Source organism: Vigna umbellata, chromosome 6 (assembly GCF_029865625.1).
Source record: "Vigna umbellata cultivar VRB3 chromosome 6, Vumbellata_1.0, whole genome shotgun sequence".
NCBI lineage: Eukaryota > Viridiplantae > Streptophyta > Magnoliopsida > Fabales > Fabaceae > Vigna > Vigna umbellata.
In genome coordinates, this window is record NC_142170.1 from 27531088 (window position 1) to 27547285 (window position 16198).

The 16198-nt window shown below is 34.3% G+C and overlaps 1 protein-coding gene across 1 annotated transcript; it reads left to right on the forward strand.

The window, feature by feature from the left end:
- Positions 1-1408: 1408 nt before the first annotated feature.
- LOC148197109 (11-oxo-beta-amyrin 30-oxidase-like) lies at positions 1409-4202 on the forward strand. Its single transcript, XM_088093003.1, has 5 exons — positions 1409-1760; positions 2054-2271; positions 2446-2687; positions 3024-3411; positions 3493-4202. The coding sequence occupies exons 1-5, from the start codon at positions 1424-1426 to the stop codon at positions 3916-3918; spliced, it is 1611 nt and encodes a 536-aa protein (XP_087949129.1). The 5' UTR covers positions 1409-1423; the 3' UTR covers positions 3919-4202.
- The last annotated feature ends 11996 nt before the right edge of the window (positions 4203-16198 follow it).

Below are 16198 nucleotides of genomic sequence, written 5' to 3' on the forward strand. Positions count from 1 at the left end.
CAACTATTTGATAAATTTTCTCTAAGAAAATTATTTTCTAAAACTGACCATTTTAAAACAAGTTTGATCGAACACGCTTTCCGCTTTCGTATTTTATTCCACTGCGCGACTCTATAACGATACCAATTGTTCCGACATCGATTAGAGTTAGCTTTTGGCTAAAGTTTATACATGTAGGAATGTTTCATCCTACACTTCCAACATCTTATTCTGGACCTCCAAAATTTTCATTTTTAACCTTCTAACATCTCATCCTTATCCTTATTCTGGACTTCCAACATTTTCAAAAATTTAATTTTTAACTTTAATAAATATCTTTTCATTTTTTTTTTCTTATTAAAAACACTATGCACCATCTTAATAATAATTAAATTTAAAATTCAAATATTATTTAATTATATTAAAATATTAAATTAAATTAATTGATTATTAAAATTTAAATAAAAAATAAAATTTTAAAAACAATTATTCATCGGATATGGATATCCGTAGGATAACTTATTGGATGTCTATATCCGATCAATAAATTTTTCAAAATTTGGTTTTGGTTTAAACTTTAATAATTATTAATTTTAATTTAATATTTTAATTTATTTAATATATTTAAATGTATTTAATGTGATTTTAAATATTATTTTTATTTTCATTATTATTATTCTTATTTTAATTATTATATTTTAATTTTTTTAATAAAACTATTATAAAAATATAAATCATATTTTAATAATTATTAAAATATAAATATAATAAATAGTATTATAATTTTTATTTAAATTCAATATTTATTAAATTTTAAATAAAAAGAAAAAGTGTTAACTTATTTTACGGATTTAAACAAGTTTTCAAATTTTGGTTTTTATTTAAAATTTAATAATTATTTAATTTATTGTAATATAATTTTACATATTTGAATATATTAAATCAAATTTATTGATATTATTATTATTTATTATTGTTATTATTAATATTATTTTTATTATTTTATTTTCTGTTTTCAGTGTAATTATTATTATAATATAAATCATATTTTAATAATTATTAAAATATAAAATTATATTAATAGTATTTAAATTTTAAATTAAATTAAATTATTATTAAAGTGGTGAAGATTGTTTTTAATAAGAAAAAGAAAAAAATGAAAAAGTATTTATTAAAGTTAAAAATAATAGTTTTAGAAAAGTTAGAAGTGTAGGATGAGATTATTAAAAATTATTAAAAAGTTAAAAAAAATAATTTTTAAAAGTGTAAGGATGAAACACTCTGTGTGTATAGACATAATAAGAAAGTGATATTTGTAAAACACACAAGCATGAAAATCACGAGACACTATTTTTTATAATAAACTGAGAGAAACGAGTAACTTAAAGACAAGACAATTTGTAGGATAAATGCATGTCAGATAGTAGTGTAAGTGTCTACGTTTATGATTACCCTGTACCATAGCCCATCTGACTTCATCCCAATAATGGAGCTATTTTCATTTACTTCCTCAACAGCAATAGTGTGTCTGGTGAGCGTGATCGTTGGTGTGATTCCGTTATGGGCGGTGAAGATGGTGTACACGCTGTGGCTTAGGCCTAAGAGGTTTGAGAAACTTCTGAGAGCACAAGGTCTTCGTGGTGACCCATACTCCCTTTCACTTTTCACCTCCAACCAAAACCCTGCCCCACAAAACAACCCTCAATCGCAATCTTTTATTGTCTCCGACGATGTTGCTCCTCGCTTGTCCTTGGGGCCTAACAACACTGTTGCCAAATACGGTTTACTTTTCCTACCTCCTCAAAATTTGTACTTATACATAAATGTTAGGTCTACAGAGTTTGGGCATGAAAGTGATGTTTTTCGGTGATTCTTCCGGCATCATTCAATGTTCTTGCTACAACATTTTTTTTATTTTAGTTTTTAAAATTTCTAAAACAAAACCAGAGATATTCCTCCTTTAAATTTATTAGTTATACCATTATTCTCCTCTCCTCGCGAAATAAAGTTTTTGGATCTTAAGTTGTTAAAGCAAAGCCGTTTTAGCAATTGCTGATAAGTGAATTATGTGCAGGCAAGAATTCGTTTTTTTGGGAAGGCACAACACCAAAGGTCATCATCACTGATCCAAATCAAATCAAAGAAGTTTTCAATAACATTCATGATTTCCAGAAACAAAAGATAACTGGCATTGGCAAGTTCTTGTTCAGTGGTCTGATAAATTCCGAGGGTGATAAGTGGGCTCAACATAGAAAGATTATCAACCCTGCATTCCACTTGGAAAAATTGAAAGTAAGTTTATTACTTTAATTTATAAATAAACAATCTTTTCACAGCATTACCTAATTATTAATCGAGATGTATAAAAAGTATGTATACTTTTATAATGAATTTAACCAGTATCCTTGTTGTTTGGATATGAAGACTTTTGAGATAAAATATTGTTCTCTTTTAAAATATTTGCAGAACATGCTACCAGCATTTTCCCAAAGTTGTCATGATGTGATTAGCGAGTGGAAGGGAATGTTGTCATCAGATGGAAAATGTGAGATTGATGTTTCGCCTTTCATTCAGAATTTGAGTCGTGATGTAATTTCTAGAACGGCTTTCGGAAGCAGCTATGCAGAAGGAAAAAAGATATTTCAGCTTCTCAGAATTCAGGGGTACCTTGTCATGACTGCAAAGTACTCTAACACACTAATATTGCGGTAATACCACATTGATTCGTTGTAAAATGTGATTACTAAATTATGCATGTTTTAGTTTTATTGAAACTCAACTGACCATGAAGTTCTTCGAACCTTAGAGAATCACCCTAAAAGCTAGACACTGTAGACAGAGATTAAGCTCTCCATACACCAAATCACTGCTATAGTGATGATGACAAATAATTATGAATTACATACAGATTTTGATCTAAGGAATATTTGATATATGTTTCAAAAAATCTTTGAAATTCAAGAAATGAGGCATACCTGACTTATACAAGAACTAATAATGTTACTTCTAGGAAATTGACCTTCATTAATTCAACATGTTTCTAGGCATTTACCGACACCTACCAAAATGAAGACGAGAGCAGTTCATAAAGAAATGAAAAATTCAATTGGGAATATCATAAAAAAACGAGAGAAAGCCATGAAGAAGGGTGAATCCAACAATAAAGATTTATTAGGCATGCTTTTAGAATCAAATCAAATGGAAATCCAGGGAAACGGAAACAGTAAGAGTGTTGGAATGACTATTGAAGAAGTAATTGGTGAGTGCAAGTTATTCTACCTAGCAGGGCAAGAAACGACTTCATCTTTGCTGGTTTGGACATTGATCATGTTGAGTAGGTATCCTGAATGGCAAAATCGAGCAAGGGAGGAAGTTCTTCATGTTTTTGGAAAACAAAATCCAAACATTGATGGGTTAAGTCAGCTCAAAACTGTATGTATCACATGATTTCATTTATAATCTTTATTAAAAATGAATTTCATGCTAACATGTGCCAAAATGTTTCTTCCCTAGATGACCATGATTCTGTATGAAGTTCTGAGGTTATTCCCTCCCGTTGTTTTCCACAATCGCAGACTCCAGAAGGATATGAAACTTGGAAACCTGTCACTACCTGCAGGAGTAAATGTTACCTTGCCAATTTTTTTACTTCACCAGGATGTTGATATATGGGGTAATGATGCAATGGAGTTCAAACCAGAAAGATTCTCTGAAGGGGTTGTAAAGGCAACAAAAGGCCAAGTTGTATTTTTCCCATTTGGATGGGGTCCTAGAATTTGCATTGGCCAAAACTTTGCCTTGTTGGAAGCCAAGGTTGTGTTGTCATTGTTTCTGCAGAATTTCTCATTCGAGCTTTCTCCTGTTTATGTGCATGCTCCTGCAGTTATGCTTACTTTGCAACCAAAACACGGTGCGCCACTTATTTTTCAAACCCTATGATAATTGATCATATTCTGAACCAAAAAGGGTCATGGTTTTAGATCTACAAAATGGTCTCACAGGTATAAGACTATGCATATGTCACCTGGCTTAGTCTATCACTTTATTAGATTCCTTTCTGTAACAACAATCTCACCATGTTAGTGTATGTGAGTAGAAACTATATATCTTGTAAGAACTTGTATGTTGTAATGCATGTGTTTGAATTCCGTCTCACGGTTAGTCATGAAGGCTTATTGACTGATGTATAATTAAAAGTGTGTTGAATGTCAGATTTCATGGTATTTACATGTTTCTGGAAAGGGATGATACTTTAAAGTGGTACTGACTAATTAGGTCACTAACCCACTTAATCTTGACTTTAATATATTTTTGTTTATTTTAAACCATTAAATATATAGTTTTATAATTTTATAAATTGATAATTTGAAATTTTGAAAATTTAAAAATTTGAAATTTTTAAAATTCAATAATTTGTAAATTACAATTTGTAAATTTGATAATTTTATAGTTTTATAGTATTATTGTTTTATAGTTTTGCAATTTTATAATTTTATAATTTTATACTTTTATAATTTTATAATTTTATACTTTTATAATTTTATAGTTTTATAATTTCATAGTTTCATAGTTTTATAGTTTCATAATTATAGTTTTATAATTTTATAGTTTTATATTTTATAGTTTTATAATTTTATACTCTTATAATCTTATACTCTTGTAATCTTATAAGTTTATAACTTTATAATTTTATATTTTTATAATTTGATAATTTGATGACTTGGATAATTTGATGTTGAAAGGGGCTTTCCTAAGTTTGGTAAAGAATATTTTAAAATCATATACGAAGAATGTTAGATGCAAATTTTATGTATAGAAAAGTATAAATTGCACACTAGATCATATGCAAATCTCATCATATGGATCAATTAAAACATATCACACTAGTACAGTCAGGAGAAACGACAGCGGTTATTTTTGTCTATAGGCAGCGGTTTCTGAACCGAGGCATATTCAGGCGAGGTAAAAAGTCTAATACTTTTGGTCTCGGTTGTGAACCGAGGCATAAACTCCAACCCTACTGCCTCGGTTCAGCTCTAACCGAAACATTAAAGTTTTAGGTTTTTTTAATTTATTTTTTTCGTAGCACATTCTGCCTCGGTTCTTTTTAACCGAGGCATAAAGTACCACTCTATTGCCTCGGTTTAGGCTACAACCGAGGCAATAGATTCATTGTTTTTTGTTCTCCTCCGCGACACATTCTGCTTCGGGTTTGACCATAACTGAGGCCGTAAGTGGTCTTTCGACATCGGTTTTGACCAGAACCGAGGCATATAAGTACGTTTTTTTCTTTAAAATGGTGTCTGTTTCTGCAACATACCCAACCACAAAAACAGACCTACATATATTTTTGTAACTAGAACAGTCCAGAATGTTGCAGAAACGTATATTTTAAATGAAATTTATATTAAAACATAAATATATTGAATGGAATCATAAATCAAATTCTTAGAAGCATAAATCAATCCAATGTAATCATAAATCAAGTTTCAAGCATAAATCAATGCAATGTACATGTTGAATTTATAGTAATGTAGAAAAGCATAAAACAACTTAGAAACATAAACTTAGAACTTAGTATATCCTAATATCTACTACATACTATTATATAAATGAATTACGTATTTAGCAAGTGTTTTCCTTACAAGTTGGATTGACTTCTCTGGAATTGAAGCAGTCCTATTAAATCTCTGCATAAAGCACAATGATTTCAATTAGTGTATATGAAATCCAAATATAGAGAACATAAAATTCAAACCTAAATATTACCGTTTCCCATCCACTGGTGTAATGTGCACGAATGATGGTCATCATCCAAAACATAACGTAGTAACCACATTCATATGACCCCATTTGTCTATTACACTACAATATATCATCATAATTATAAAATGTTAAGTAACATCATTTGAATGGAACCAAATGTAACAAAGTATGGACTAAAAATACCAAACCTTAAGGGAAACCCATGCAAGCTTTTTAGCTGTAGCAGTAGATCTCCCAGATAACATCATATGTGTTGCAAGGGAACTATTAAAAAAAATTCCTTTAGCATACATTTATATAAAAAAAAGAACCACACATTGAGATTTGAAGAATATATATCCTTATTAAATCAAGTTTATCAAGAATAAATTTTTCTACACTAGCAATAATAATCTACACATTAAAATAACCCTCATATTTATCTCATTTTTCTATACTAGCAATAATAATCTACACATTAAAATAACTCTCATATTCATCTCATACCACACATAAAAACATTTTCTATTTTTTCCTTAGTTTTGATTACTTGATCACAAGCAATTAATTAATTTGGTTATACAATTAGTACTGTTTTTCATGCCAAAGTTTCTAATACCACAAATTACACAAACAATGAAGATGGAGAAAGTTTTAGGGTCAATTACCTGGGAGCGTGGCAGCAAGTTGGCGAGAATGAAATCTGCGATTGAAATGGAAGCGCAGGCAGACGCAACCACCAAAGCACCGGCACCGGCGACGGAGAAGGAAGCACAGGCGCAACCACCAAAGCCGAGGCAGACACAGACGGAAGCAGAGGCAGACGCAAACGGAGGCACACGCGACCACACCGGAGACGACGACGATAAACGGTGCAAACGCCGAGAGGGGTAGACGACAGGCGAGGGAGCAAACGCGGAAGCACTGTTTTCTTTCTCTGTTATGTTTCTGTAGCAGCGCTGAGAAGAAGATGAGTGAAGGCGGTTCGTTCGCGGATGAAATTTAAATATATATGCCTCGGTTCTTCACTTAACCGGTGCATAAATGAAATACGACCTAGGTTCAAAACAAACCGGTGCCTAAACACAGGCTTACTACCTCGGTTTTTTACACAACCGAGGCATAAACACGTTACGACCTCGGTTTAGAATCAACCGGTGCATAAACTGAAGCTCAAACGTCAGAGGTTGCAGAGCTTTTTCAGGTTGGCAGGTCTGCAGCAGAGTTATATACCTCGGTTCTTCCAGCAACCGAGTTCGATTGTCAGCTTTACGCTTCGGTTCGTTCAGAACCGAGTTAGTAGCTCGTTGCAGGTCTGCTGACAGGTCTGCTGGCAGACACATATGCCTCGGTTCTTCGTAGAACCGAGTTCGTATACGGCTTTAGGCAACGGGTGTTAGAGAACCGAGGCATATAGGGTAGCTTTAATTACGTTTCTGCCACCGCGTTTTTATACGCTTCAGTTGTGGTGAAACCGATGCGTATGGGGCGCTTTCAAATCCCGTTTTTTTACTAGCGTCAGAACATATCCGAAGAACATATCCGAAGTAAAAGATGGTTATATTGTATCTTTTAATCAATTAAGATAATAATCTAATCAATTAAAACAAAAATATAAGTTTAATCGATTAAGCTTTTTACCTAATCGATTAAAAAGCATCAGAATGTCATATCTTTTATATATGAGTAATCTAACCTGTTTCTTTACGAAATAATTGCATTCATTTGGCACACGAAGTTTGAGAACAAAAACACACCAAAAAAGTTGTCCAAAAATATTCTTGGAGAAAGCAAACATCCTCCTTGAAGAAATTTCAAGAATCTCCAAGGTTGGAAAAGAAGAACAAGATAAAAGAAAAAGAGTTCTGTGAATGAAAGTTGGAAAATGAGTTGAGAATTAGTTACATTTGAACTAAAGCAAAAAAGAGATTTTTGTTATTATGTTTTGATTTGTCTACTCTCCTAGCTTAAGGTACTTTATATCTAGAAAAACAAATTTCATTCTTAGCCTAGCCACAATACAAGTCTTGAAAGTCCTTGTGATGCTAGCTTGCATGTGAGTGTGTTTATTTTGGTTGAAACGAAGGGCAAAGTTGATTTGTGTGACAGTGATGGTAGAGTAAAAGACACACATCTTTATACACTAATGAGCTTGAGTTAAAGGTGAAAAAAGATTTCATGCATTAAAAAAAACATTTTATCATGTCTATTGATCCCACATTAAGCTTTTGAATTTATCTTGCACTAGTACAGTAAAAGGAAACGACAATGATTATTTTCTTTTATACGCAGCGGCTCCGCAACCGAGGTATATATAGACGAGGTAAAAAGTCTACCACTTTTTTCTTCGGTTGTGAACTGGGATAGTAGAGGGAGGGTCTTATCCCTCGGTTTGGAGTTGAACCGAGGCAATAAAAGGGTTTTTTTTAATATTTTACGAAAGAATAAAGCGAGACATTAGTCTTTATTAATAAATGCATCTGGTGGTCCCGTTCACGTTTTTGTATTGGCCTATGATTTAGGCCCGCCTAGCGGTGGCGTCCTTTACCTATATCTATGTGCCTTTCTCTTTGACTCCCAAAAGAAGATATCATGAAAATCCAAGATTGAGTGTCCTGGTTTTACCTTTTTCATTGCCATTGTTTTATGTTTGCAGCTGGACATTTTTTATTTGCACAAAGTTAAGGGTTTTCTTATCAGTATGTGTCAACCAATTCATGGTTCTTGCTTATTTCTTCCAGTACCCACGAAGGCGGAGGAATGCTACAAAATTAGAATCAAAATCAAAATCAATCCGTTTTTTATTTGCCTTTTCATATTAGAAGTACAAAACAATGTTATTAACTTTTATGTTGTATACAACAAATTTCACGAACTCTCTTGCACAAACATCAATCTCACAACAATTTATTACCCAAATCTCTGTTATCAACAAATCTAAACACAGGAGCAGTACACACATTGAAATAAGTTAAAATGAGCAGCGTGATATACCTGCAAGAGTCTCCAACATTTCTACCACATTGATGGAAAGACATGACATCCTAAAGCTTCAAGCCATGCCTTTGAATCATTTGCACAAGTTCAACATAGCCTTCCTAGTTATACTTCAAGGGTTCTTCTCTTTCCACCAAACCCCACCAAGCATCCACCATCACTCCTTCAAGGGGAGCTATGCAAAACCCTTCATCTTTGAATTCAGAACCCCTTCTGCTTCCAATTCCCTCTTTGGTGTCTTTACAGCCTCGCTTTCTGAATCCATCTTCACCACTCACCACTTCAAATTCCAAAACCAATATATACAACCCCTACGATCACTACAAAAAAGAAGGGCATTATCGAACGCCAGAAGCCCTCGGAAACAGCCCAAAACCGTTAGTAAAAGATATTTACAGACGGCTTATCGACGACCAAAGAGCCCTCGGTAAATCTCTTGTCGTTAACGTTTACCGAGGGCTTCCGCCCTTCGGTAATTACCGAGGGCCAAAAGCCTTCGGTAATTACCGAGGGCCAAAAGCATTCGGTAATTATCGAGGGCCAAAAGCCTTCGGTAAAATGAGGATAAGAATTTTAGAACAAGTTTAATGTTAAACCCTTATTTCCTAAAGTGATGTTTGATAGAATCAATTGATTAATTATTTAAAAATTAAAACTAATTTTACAAAAGTTACACAAATAAACAAATGTCTGCTTCTCAATATTTACATGTTGGTAATATAAAAATTCTGCACTCTCAATCAACCGCAAATTAATTGTCACTGATAACGACTTCACAAAATTTGAGATTAGAAAACTATATAAACAAATTAATTTTCTTAATTTCTTCAATCAAACCTACGTGTACTTAGCTAGCTATAGCTTTTTCCTACTTTTATTTGGAAAATTTGTCCTTTTTCACTTTTAATTCAGCTATACACACACATATATAAAAGGCTACACCTACAGAGTTAGAGACATTAAATTTGTAGGAAAGAGAGAGGTTAATTAAGGAACATATATATATGTATAGAATTTCATGCATATATATATATATATATATATATATATATATATATATATATCATATTTTATATCTGCTTTTGTTGATTTCTTTTTGTTTCATACTTTTGTTCAAAAAAAGGACATCTTAATCTTTGGGTACTGAGAATCTGTGAATAGTATAGCACTTACTCTGAAAGAAGACTTTGCCACAAAAAGTTAATGAAAAAAGTTCAAAAAATGGTAAAGGTGGGGCCAAATTCGTTGTCATGAACTAGTAATCCACAAACATTAACAGTAAAACAGACCCAAAATAATAATGAATGATCAGTATTATATGGATTTCGATCCTTATCTTTAGGAGATATGATCTTCTTAGAAAGAGAAAGGCACAAACATAATTGGTGGATTCTGCTTGTGTTGCACTAAAATTCATGAAGAAAATGCTCCAGGACTAGTCCCACTGACACAATCTAACAACCTGCTTTATTTATGTTTTTTTTTCATCCTTTGTGTTTGTCTTTGACTCTCTGCTCTTCCTCTATGTTCAGTTTTTTTTCCTCTACAAATTAACACCCTTTGTTCCCTTTCTCCCTCACTTCCTCATCCCTAAACTCACCCTTCCAATTAAAGGAATTGAACTATTGTACAAAGGCCTTACAACAACTAAAATTGCTAACTTAGGTCCTAAAACAATTAAGGTCGTTGGAAATAACTCAATTAGCAAAAAGACATTGGTTCTTAGCAACTAAGCAATTGAAATTGGTCCTTACAGCAACTGGAACACTGGTCTGAACAATCTGACCAGGGCAACCTACATTGTAAACATCAATTATTCACTTTCCAAACACAATGTTCAGACAAGAATCCTAAAGGTTCAAACTTCAGAGAGAAATCATCCTGTCAGAAAAGAAGAGTTCCCTCCAATCACCCATCCTTTTAATTTTGTTCTGGTCAAGTCAAGTACAACATCTGAAAGTGACTATTGGGGTCAAAGTATTGGAAAACATATTTTGGTACAAGGTGATTATTCCAGTGTTACTTTGTTTTAGAAGATTTTGATGTCCCTTTTTACTTAATCAATGTACTTTGTTAAGTGATCCTATATTTTTTAAACTTGTTTTATTCCAGTCCAGATGTATTACGAGCTTAACTAAGGGACACCACTTGCTAGAGAGTCAAACATTCAAATTTATTGTCAATCTGGTAATATTTGAGATATGACTCTAATGAGACTGTTGAACATCCATACACTTCAACGTATAATCTGTTTCTCCGCGAGTATTATGAAATGCAAGGTTAATCAATGCCTAACTGAGATAACTATAGTGTTAGAAACAGGTTTTAGAATTAATGTTGAGACCAAAAAGGTAAGGAATTAGAGTTGCTTAACAAAGCCAGTTATAACTCTCGCTTTTACAACTCAATGTTAGGAAATTAAGCAAGACACCAAATCTTGCGACTAAAATTATTGTTGAGTTCTTCAATTCACCCGTAGAACAGAAAAAGATGCCAATATCTGAAGACAAAAATATTTTGCCAGACTTGCATTAGATACAAAACAGATTCGGATGGCCAGAGAAGTAAACGTCTACGTTTTCGGAAAGATGGGGTTCCATATCTGTGTGAGTACCTTGTCCTTACAGAAATATCAACAATGCAAACAAGTTCACGCATATTGGTAAGAACAGGGCAACAACCAATTACATGGATAAATTGCACACAACTAGGGAAGAACAAGGCAATCAATTTATTCAAGTAGCGTTCTAAAACAGAGAACTTACCTCGCACTCCAGAACACCTAATTCAATGGAAGCCAAGCCACACCGCGAGCTCTCAACCCAACATCCAACCTTGGGCTTCACCGCAACGACCTCCTGACGTTAATCACCACGAATAACCAACCCACTCGCCGCACAAGCCTGACGCGCACGACCACGAACCACCACCGCACCCGCACGACCCACAACGACACGACGAACCGTACGCACACAATGCCACCGGACAGAACAGACAGAGAGAGGGATAGGGAGAGAATGAACGAAAGCAAGCGAAATGGAATGCAGACGGAGTGAATGGGAAGGTCGATGGGAAGGGAGGGCCGAAATCGCAACTCTTACCGGCTGAGGGGAAGGAGGGCTTTGTTTGACAAGATTGGGGACGAACCCCAATCATTGATTTTTATTGCTGGACACTCTTACCGAAGGTTTCAAAACCCTCGCTAAGGTTTTTTTGACCGTCGAAAACGTGATTTCGTCTAGGCCGTCGGTGATTCACTTTTTGCCCCTCGGTAAAGCACTTTTACCGACGATAGACAGGCCTTCGGAAAAATACCCTCGGTAATTCATGTTTTTCTTGTAGTGGATGTTAAAATAATTTATAAGAAAAACACTGTCATAAAATTTTAACACGTGTAACAAAAATTAAGGAGCAAAGAAGAGGTATCTACCAAAGCACAAACCTTGACAGAAGCCACCAAGAAATGAGCGGCCAACTGAAGCATCAAACGAAACAGAAAAATGAGATTAAGAATTACGCTAAATGTGACCAAAAAATTGACCTTTTTTTATGGCCCTAAAAATAACACAGAAAAAAGTACCTTTGTTAAAGGAACCCAATCCAACTCTGAGATGCCAACAAGAACCCAATCCAACCAATCCATTGCTTAAACTTTGTTAAAGGAGCGATTTTGAAGGGTAAAGACACAAGAACAAAACAAACCTGCAAATAAACAACCCCAAAAATCAATTTCAGAAGGTCGTGAAAGCATGGATGAGAGCGCGGTCGGGGTTGGAACCACGATTCTGCCAGCATTTAAGGGAGGACGAGAAGAACTCGTCGCCGTAGCCGTTGGGCTTGGCGATGACAGTAAACAAGTCGCCATCCGTGAGAAGAGGGTTAAAAGGACCACCGACATGGTTGGGGTCGTTGTCGCCGAACTCGTCGATGAAGGTACGCCACTCGAAGTTCTCGTCGATGGAATGAGACTTGAGGACGAGGCCGCGCTCAGAGTAGACAATGTCGCCGGTGGAGTAATCGGGGACGAGGCCGCACTCGGAGTAGACGACACGAGAAGAAGGCACATGGGAGATGGGAAAGGAAAACGCTTTTGCGCGAGAAGAAGAAGAATAGTGCGCTAGGGTAATATCAAGGGATATTGACTCGGTTTTCTGCTTAACCGATTTCTAAATGTTCAAAAAATTTTAAAAAAATTGGAATTTACATGGTTTTATGCCTCGGTTATGAAGCAACCGAAATAATAGACGATTTTCTGTCTCGGTTTCCCTTGAACCGAGGCCTATACGTTTATTGAAACTACAAAAAATGTCACCGCATTCCAGAAAACCGAAGCATATTAGCCGTGTTAAAATCCTCGTTTTGCACTATGGGCACCATAGTGTTGTAATCTTTCTCCTATGAGCACCATAGTTGAAGCTTGATTTGCTAAAGCCTCACTATCTCTTGATTGGTCTTTCCATGATGAGCAAGCATGATTGATTTCTTTGCTTTGATTGAAGTTGTTTGCTTGAGTCACTAAACCATTGTAGTTGAGATATTTTGTCTAGGCTAAGTTTAACTTTTGTTTTTCATGAGTACATGAAAAAGTTTAAGTTTGGGAAAGTTAGTAAGTATGATAATTAACTATTATTCACACTTACTATAACCCTTTATTTGTTCTTATATAATGTGTTTTGTGTTGAATTCATGAAAATGTGTAAGATTTGTATTTAGTCTTCATAAATAGATTTAATTATCTATTTTTGGTTTATTTTGTTGGAAATTGAAAGATTAGAGAAGAATACAGAGTTGTTGCCAAAAGTTGCTAGCTCAGCCACAAGCACTGCTAGCCCAACAAGTAGAGTAACTCTAGCCCAGCCAGAAAGTCTTACGGCCTAGCTAGTAGAGCACCTCTAACCTAACAAGAGGATTTTGTGGCCCAGCGAGCATATCACCTCTAGCCCAATGAGAAGTGTTTGTGGCCTAGTGAGAATGCATTTTTTTGGAGAGGGTTTTAAAGTGGCGAGAGTGGAAGAAAAAGGTAGTTTTTGGATGTGAAAACGCAGTTGAAGCTTAGGGACGCGATGTGGAGGCACATTTTTACTTCTGGAGCTCATGGAGGCTACTTGAAGCATGTGGAAACATCCTCTTCTCGCTCTTTGGGTCTTCTTCTTCTCCCTCTTTGGGTCTCCTTCTATCATCCACTTTTATAAGCTTTTAGGCTCTATATAAAACCCGGATAAAATAAAAATAGCTTTTATTTTTATTTTTTACATTTTATAATATTAAATACTTAATTATAGTATAGAATTGGGTGATAAAAGTATTTATGAAAAATTAATTAGTATTTGTTTTATTTTAATTTTTGGAAATGAGTTGAAGAAAGGACTTGGGCCTTAGTATGAAAAGAATGCATGATGTGATTGATGATCTTAAATGGAGTGGGACCTGCGAGAAGTTATAAAATAAGAATAAATCAATTTTTTTATGTGATGTATATATGTATGGCATGTGAACATGGAAAAGTGAATGGTAAGGCACGAGGATAGTTTTTCCATTTTGCAGGAAGAGACTTAAATGAAAAAGAAGGGGTTAGTAATGGATTCATGAGGAATCCACATAGGTGTGAATATATTGAATTTATTCTTATTTTAATGCATTTGGTGTTAGTTATTAAAAAAGGGTATATATATAGTATGTATTTTTTCTTATTAGTCATTAGTTTGATGATTGCTTTATTATTGTTTTGAGAATGTTTATTACAAAGGGTTTGTTGCTTGATTGTGCGAGTTTAATATTGTTAATTGTTTTAGAATTGGGTTTATATTGTGATGCCCGGTGAAGCTCTTGGAAGTGTGGTGGAAGTAGCATTAGTACTTGCTCGGTGAAGCTCTTTAAGAATAGAGTGGTGGGGGGTGTATACTTGTCCGGTGAAGCCCAAGAGGGTGGTGGAAAGCATATACTTGTCCGGAGAAGCTCTAAGAGAGTGGTGGGAGATGTCATTATGTAATGGTGTGGAAAAGTGTACTGGCCCAATGAAGCTCTTTAAGAGAGTAGTGGGAGGTGACACTCGACCGTATGTTGTATGTGAGAGACCCGATGGTGATTCAATATATAGTGAATGGTTTCAAATAAATTGGGATATGAGTTGGTGAATGACAGAGGAAGTATGAGTGTGAATTGGTTACTTTGACGAAATCATTTTGTGGATATATGCTGGTGACTTGGAATTCTTATAGTGCGACGTGTTAATAATTTGATGTGTTGTCATGTAAAGAGGTGTATAGGAGTATGATGATATGTGATATTCAGAAATCTTATTCTAAGTTGATGTTGAATACTTGTGTATGTTATATGACATGTTTTTGTTAGCTCACCCTTGCATGTTTGTAGTTGTGGTTTCCACCTACGATGATCGTACTTGTACATGAGTAGATGTTGTTACAGATGTAGCTAAAGCAAATTTGAGTAGCGAGATACATGGGAGAACTATGGGATTTTAATTTCAATGTTAATAGTTTTGTAATGGATTCTATGAACATTTTATAGTTGCATTTGATTTATGAAGTTTTCAGAATTCAGTTATAATAAATGGAAGTTTTATTTAAACTGTATCTTGAAATGATATCATAATTTAAGTATTAAAAAGTTATTGTAAACCCGTGGCATCCCAAAATTTGGGGTGTTACACTCTCCATGGAAATGGAGAACCAAACCTATCTTGTTTGGAGTAGATGTATCTATTGAACTTTCTTGTATCTTATAAATGCTTTGATTATATATATGCATCTTCATCTAAATATTAATTTTTTGTTTCTACTCTTATTGCTTGCGGGAATGAGAATGTTCCTAGCTCGATTTGCGGTTTCATTAGGTCTTATGAAAAATCTACTGAACCCTAGGCTTGAAACAAAAGATCTAGTGGAGACTTCTGTCAAGGGATGGAACATGACCCATTAGTTATCTAAAACCCTAGGTCCTATTGCATGTTCGCTTGTTGAAAGATCAAGGGATTGACGCTTAGTAAGAAAACCTAGGTTCTCTCATCTAAGGGACTGACATTAGTATTTGATGGAGATGAGATGATTCAGTGTGTGCAAGAGAGTGAAGTCGGTGAAATCTACCCCTAGCTTTGCCATTCCATACCATTTCCACCATTTCTCCACTCCTAAGTGCCTCAAATTACTAAAGTTCACCCTTCTTTGTAAATCTTTATTTAATTAACTATAATTGTAAGTTCGTAATTATTCTTTAGTCTAGATGAATTACTAATTATATGATTATTTAATATTACACGAGTCTCTTGGGAAAACAATACATGGTCTTACAATGGTTTTATTACTAAAACAATTTGGTATGCTTCCCAAAGAGCTAACAAGCATCCTACACCCTTTTATCTACTGATTCTAAGCAAATTTTCATTCTTATTTTTTAGAATGGATAATTCTCTTCAGCAAACAGAGGTGATATGTTTATGGAGTCACTCACAAAAGGTTTG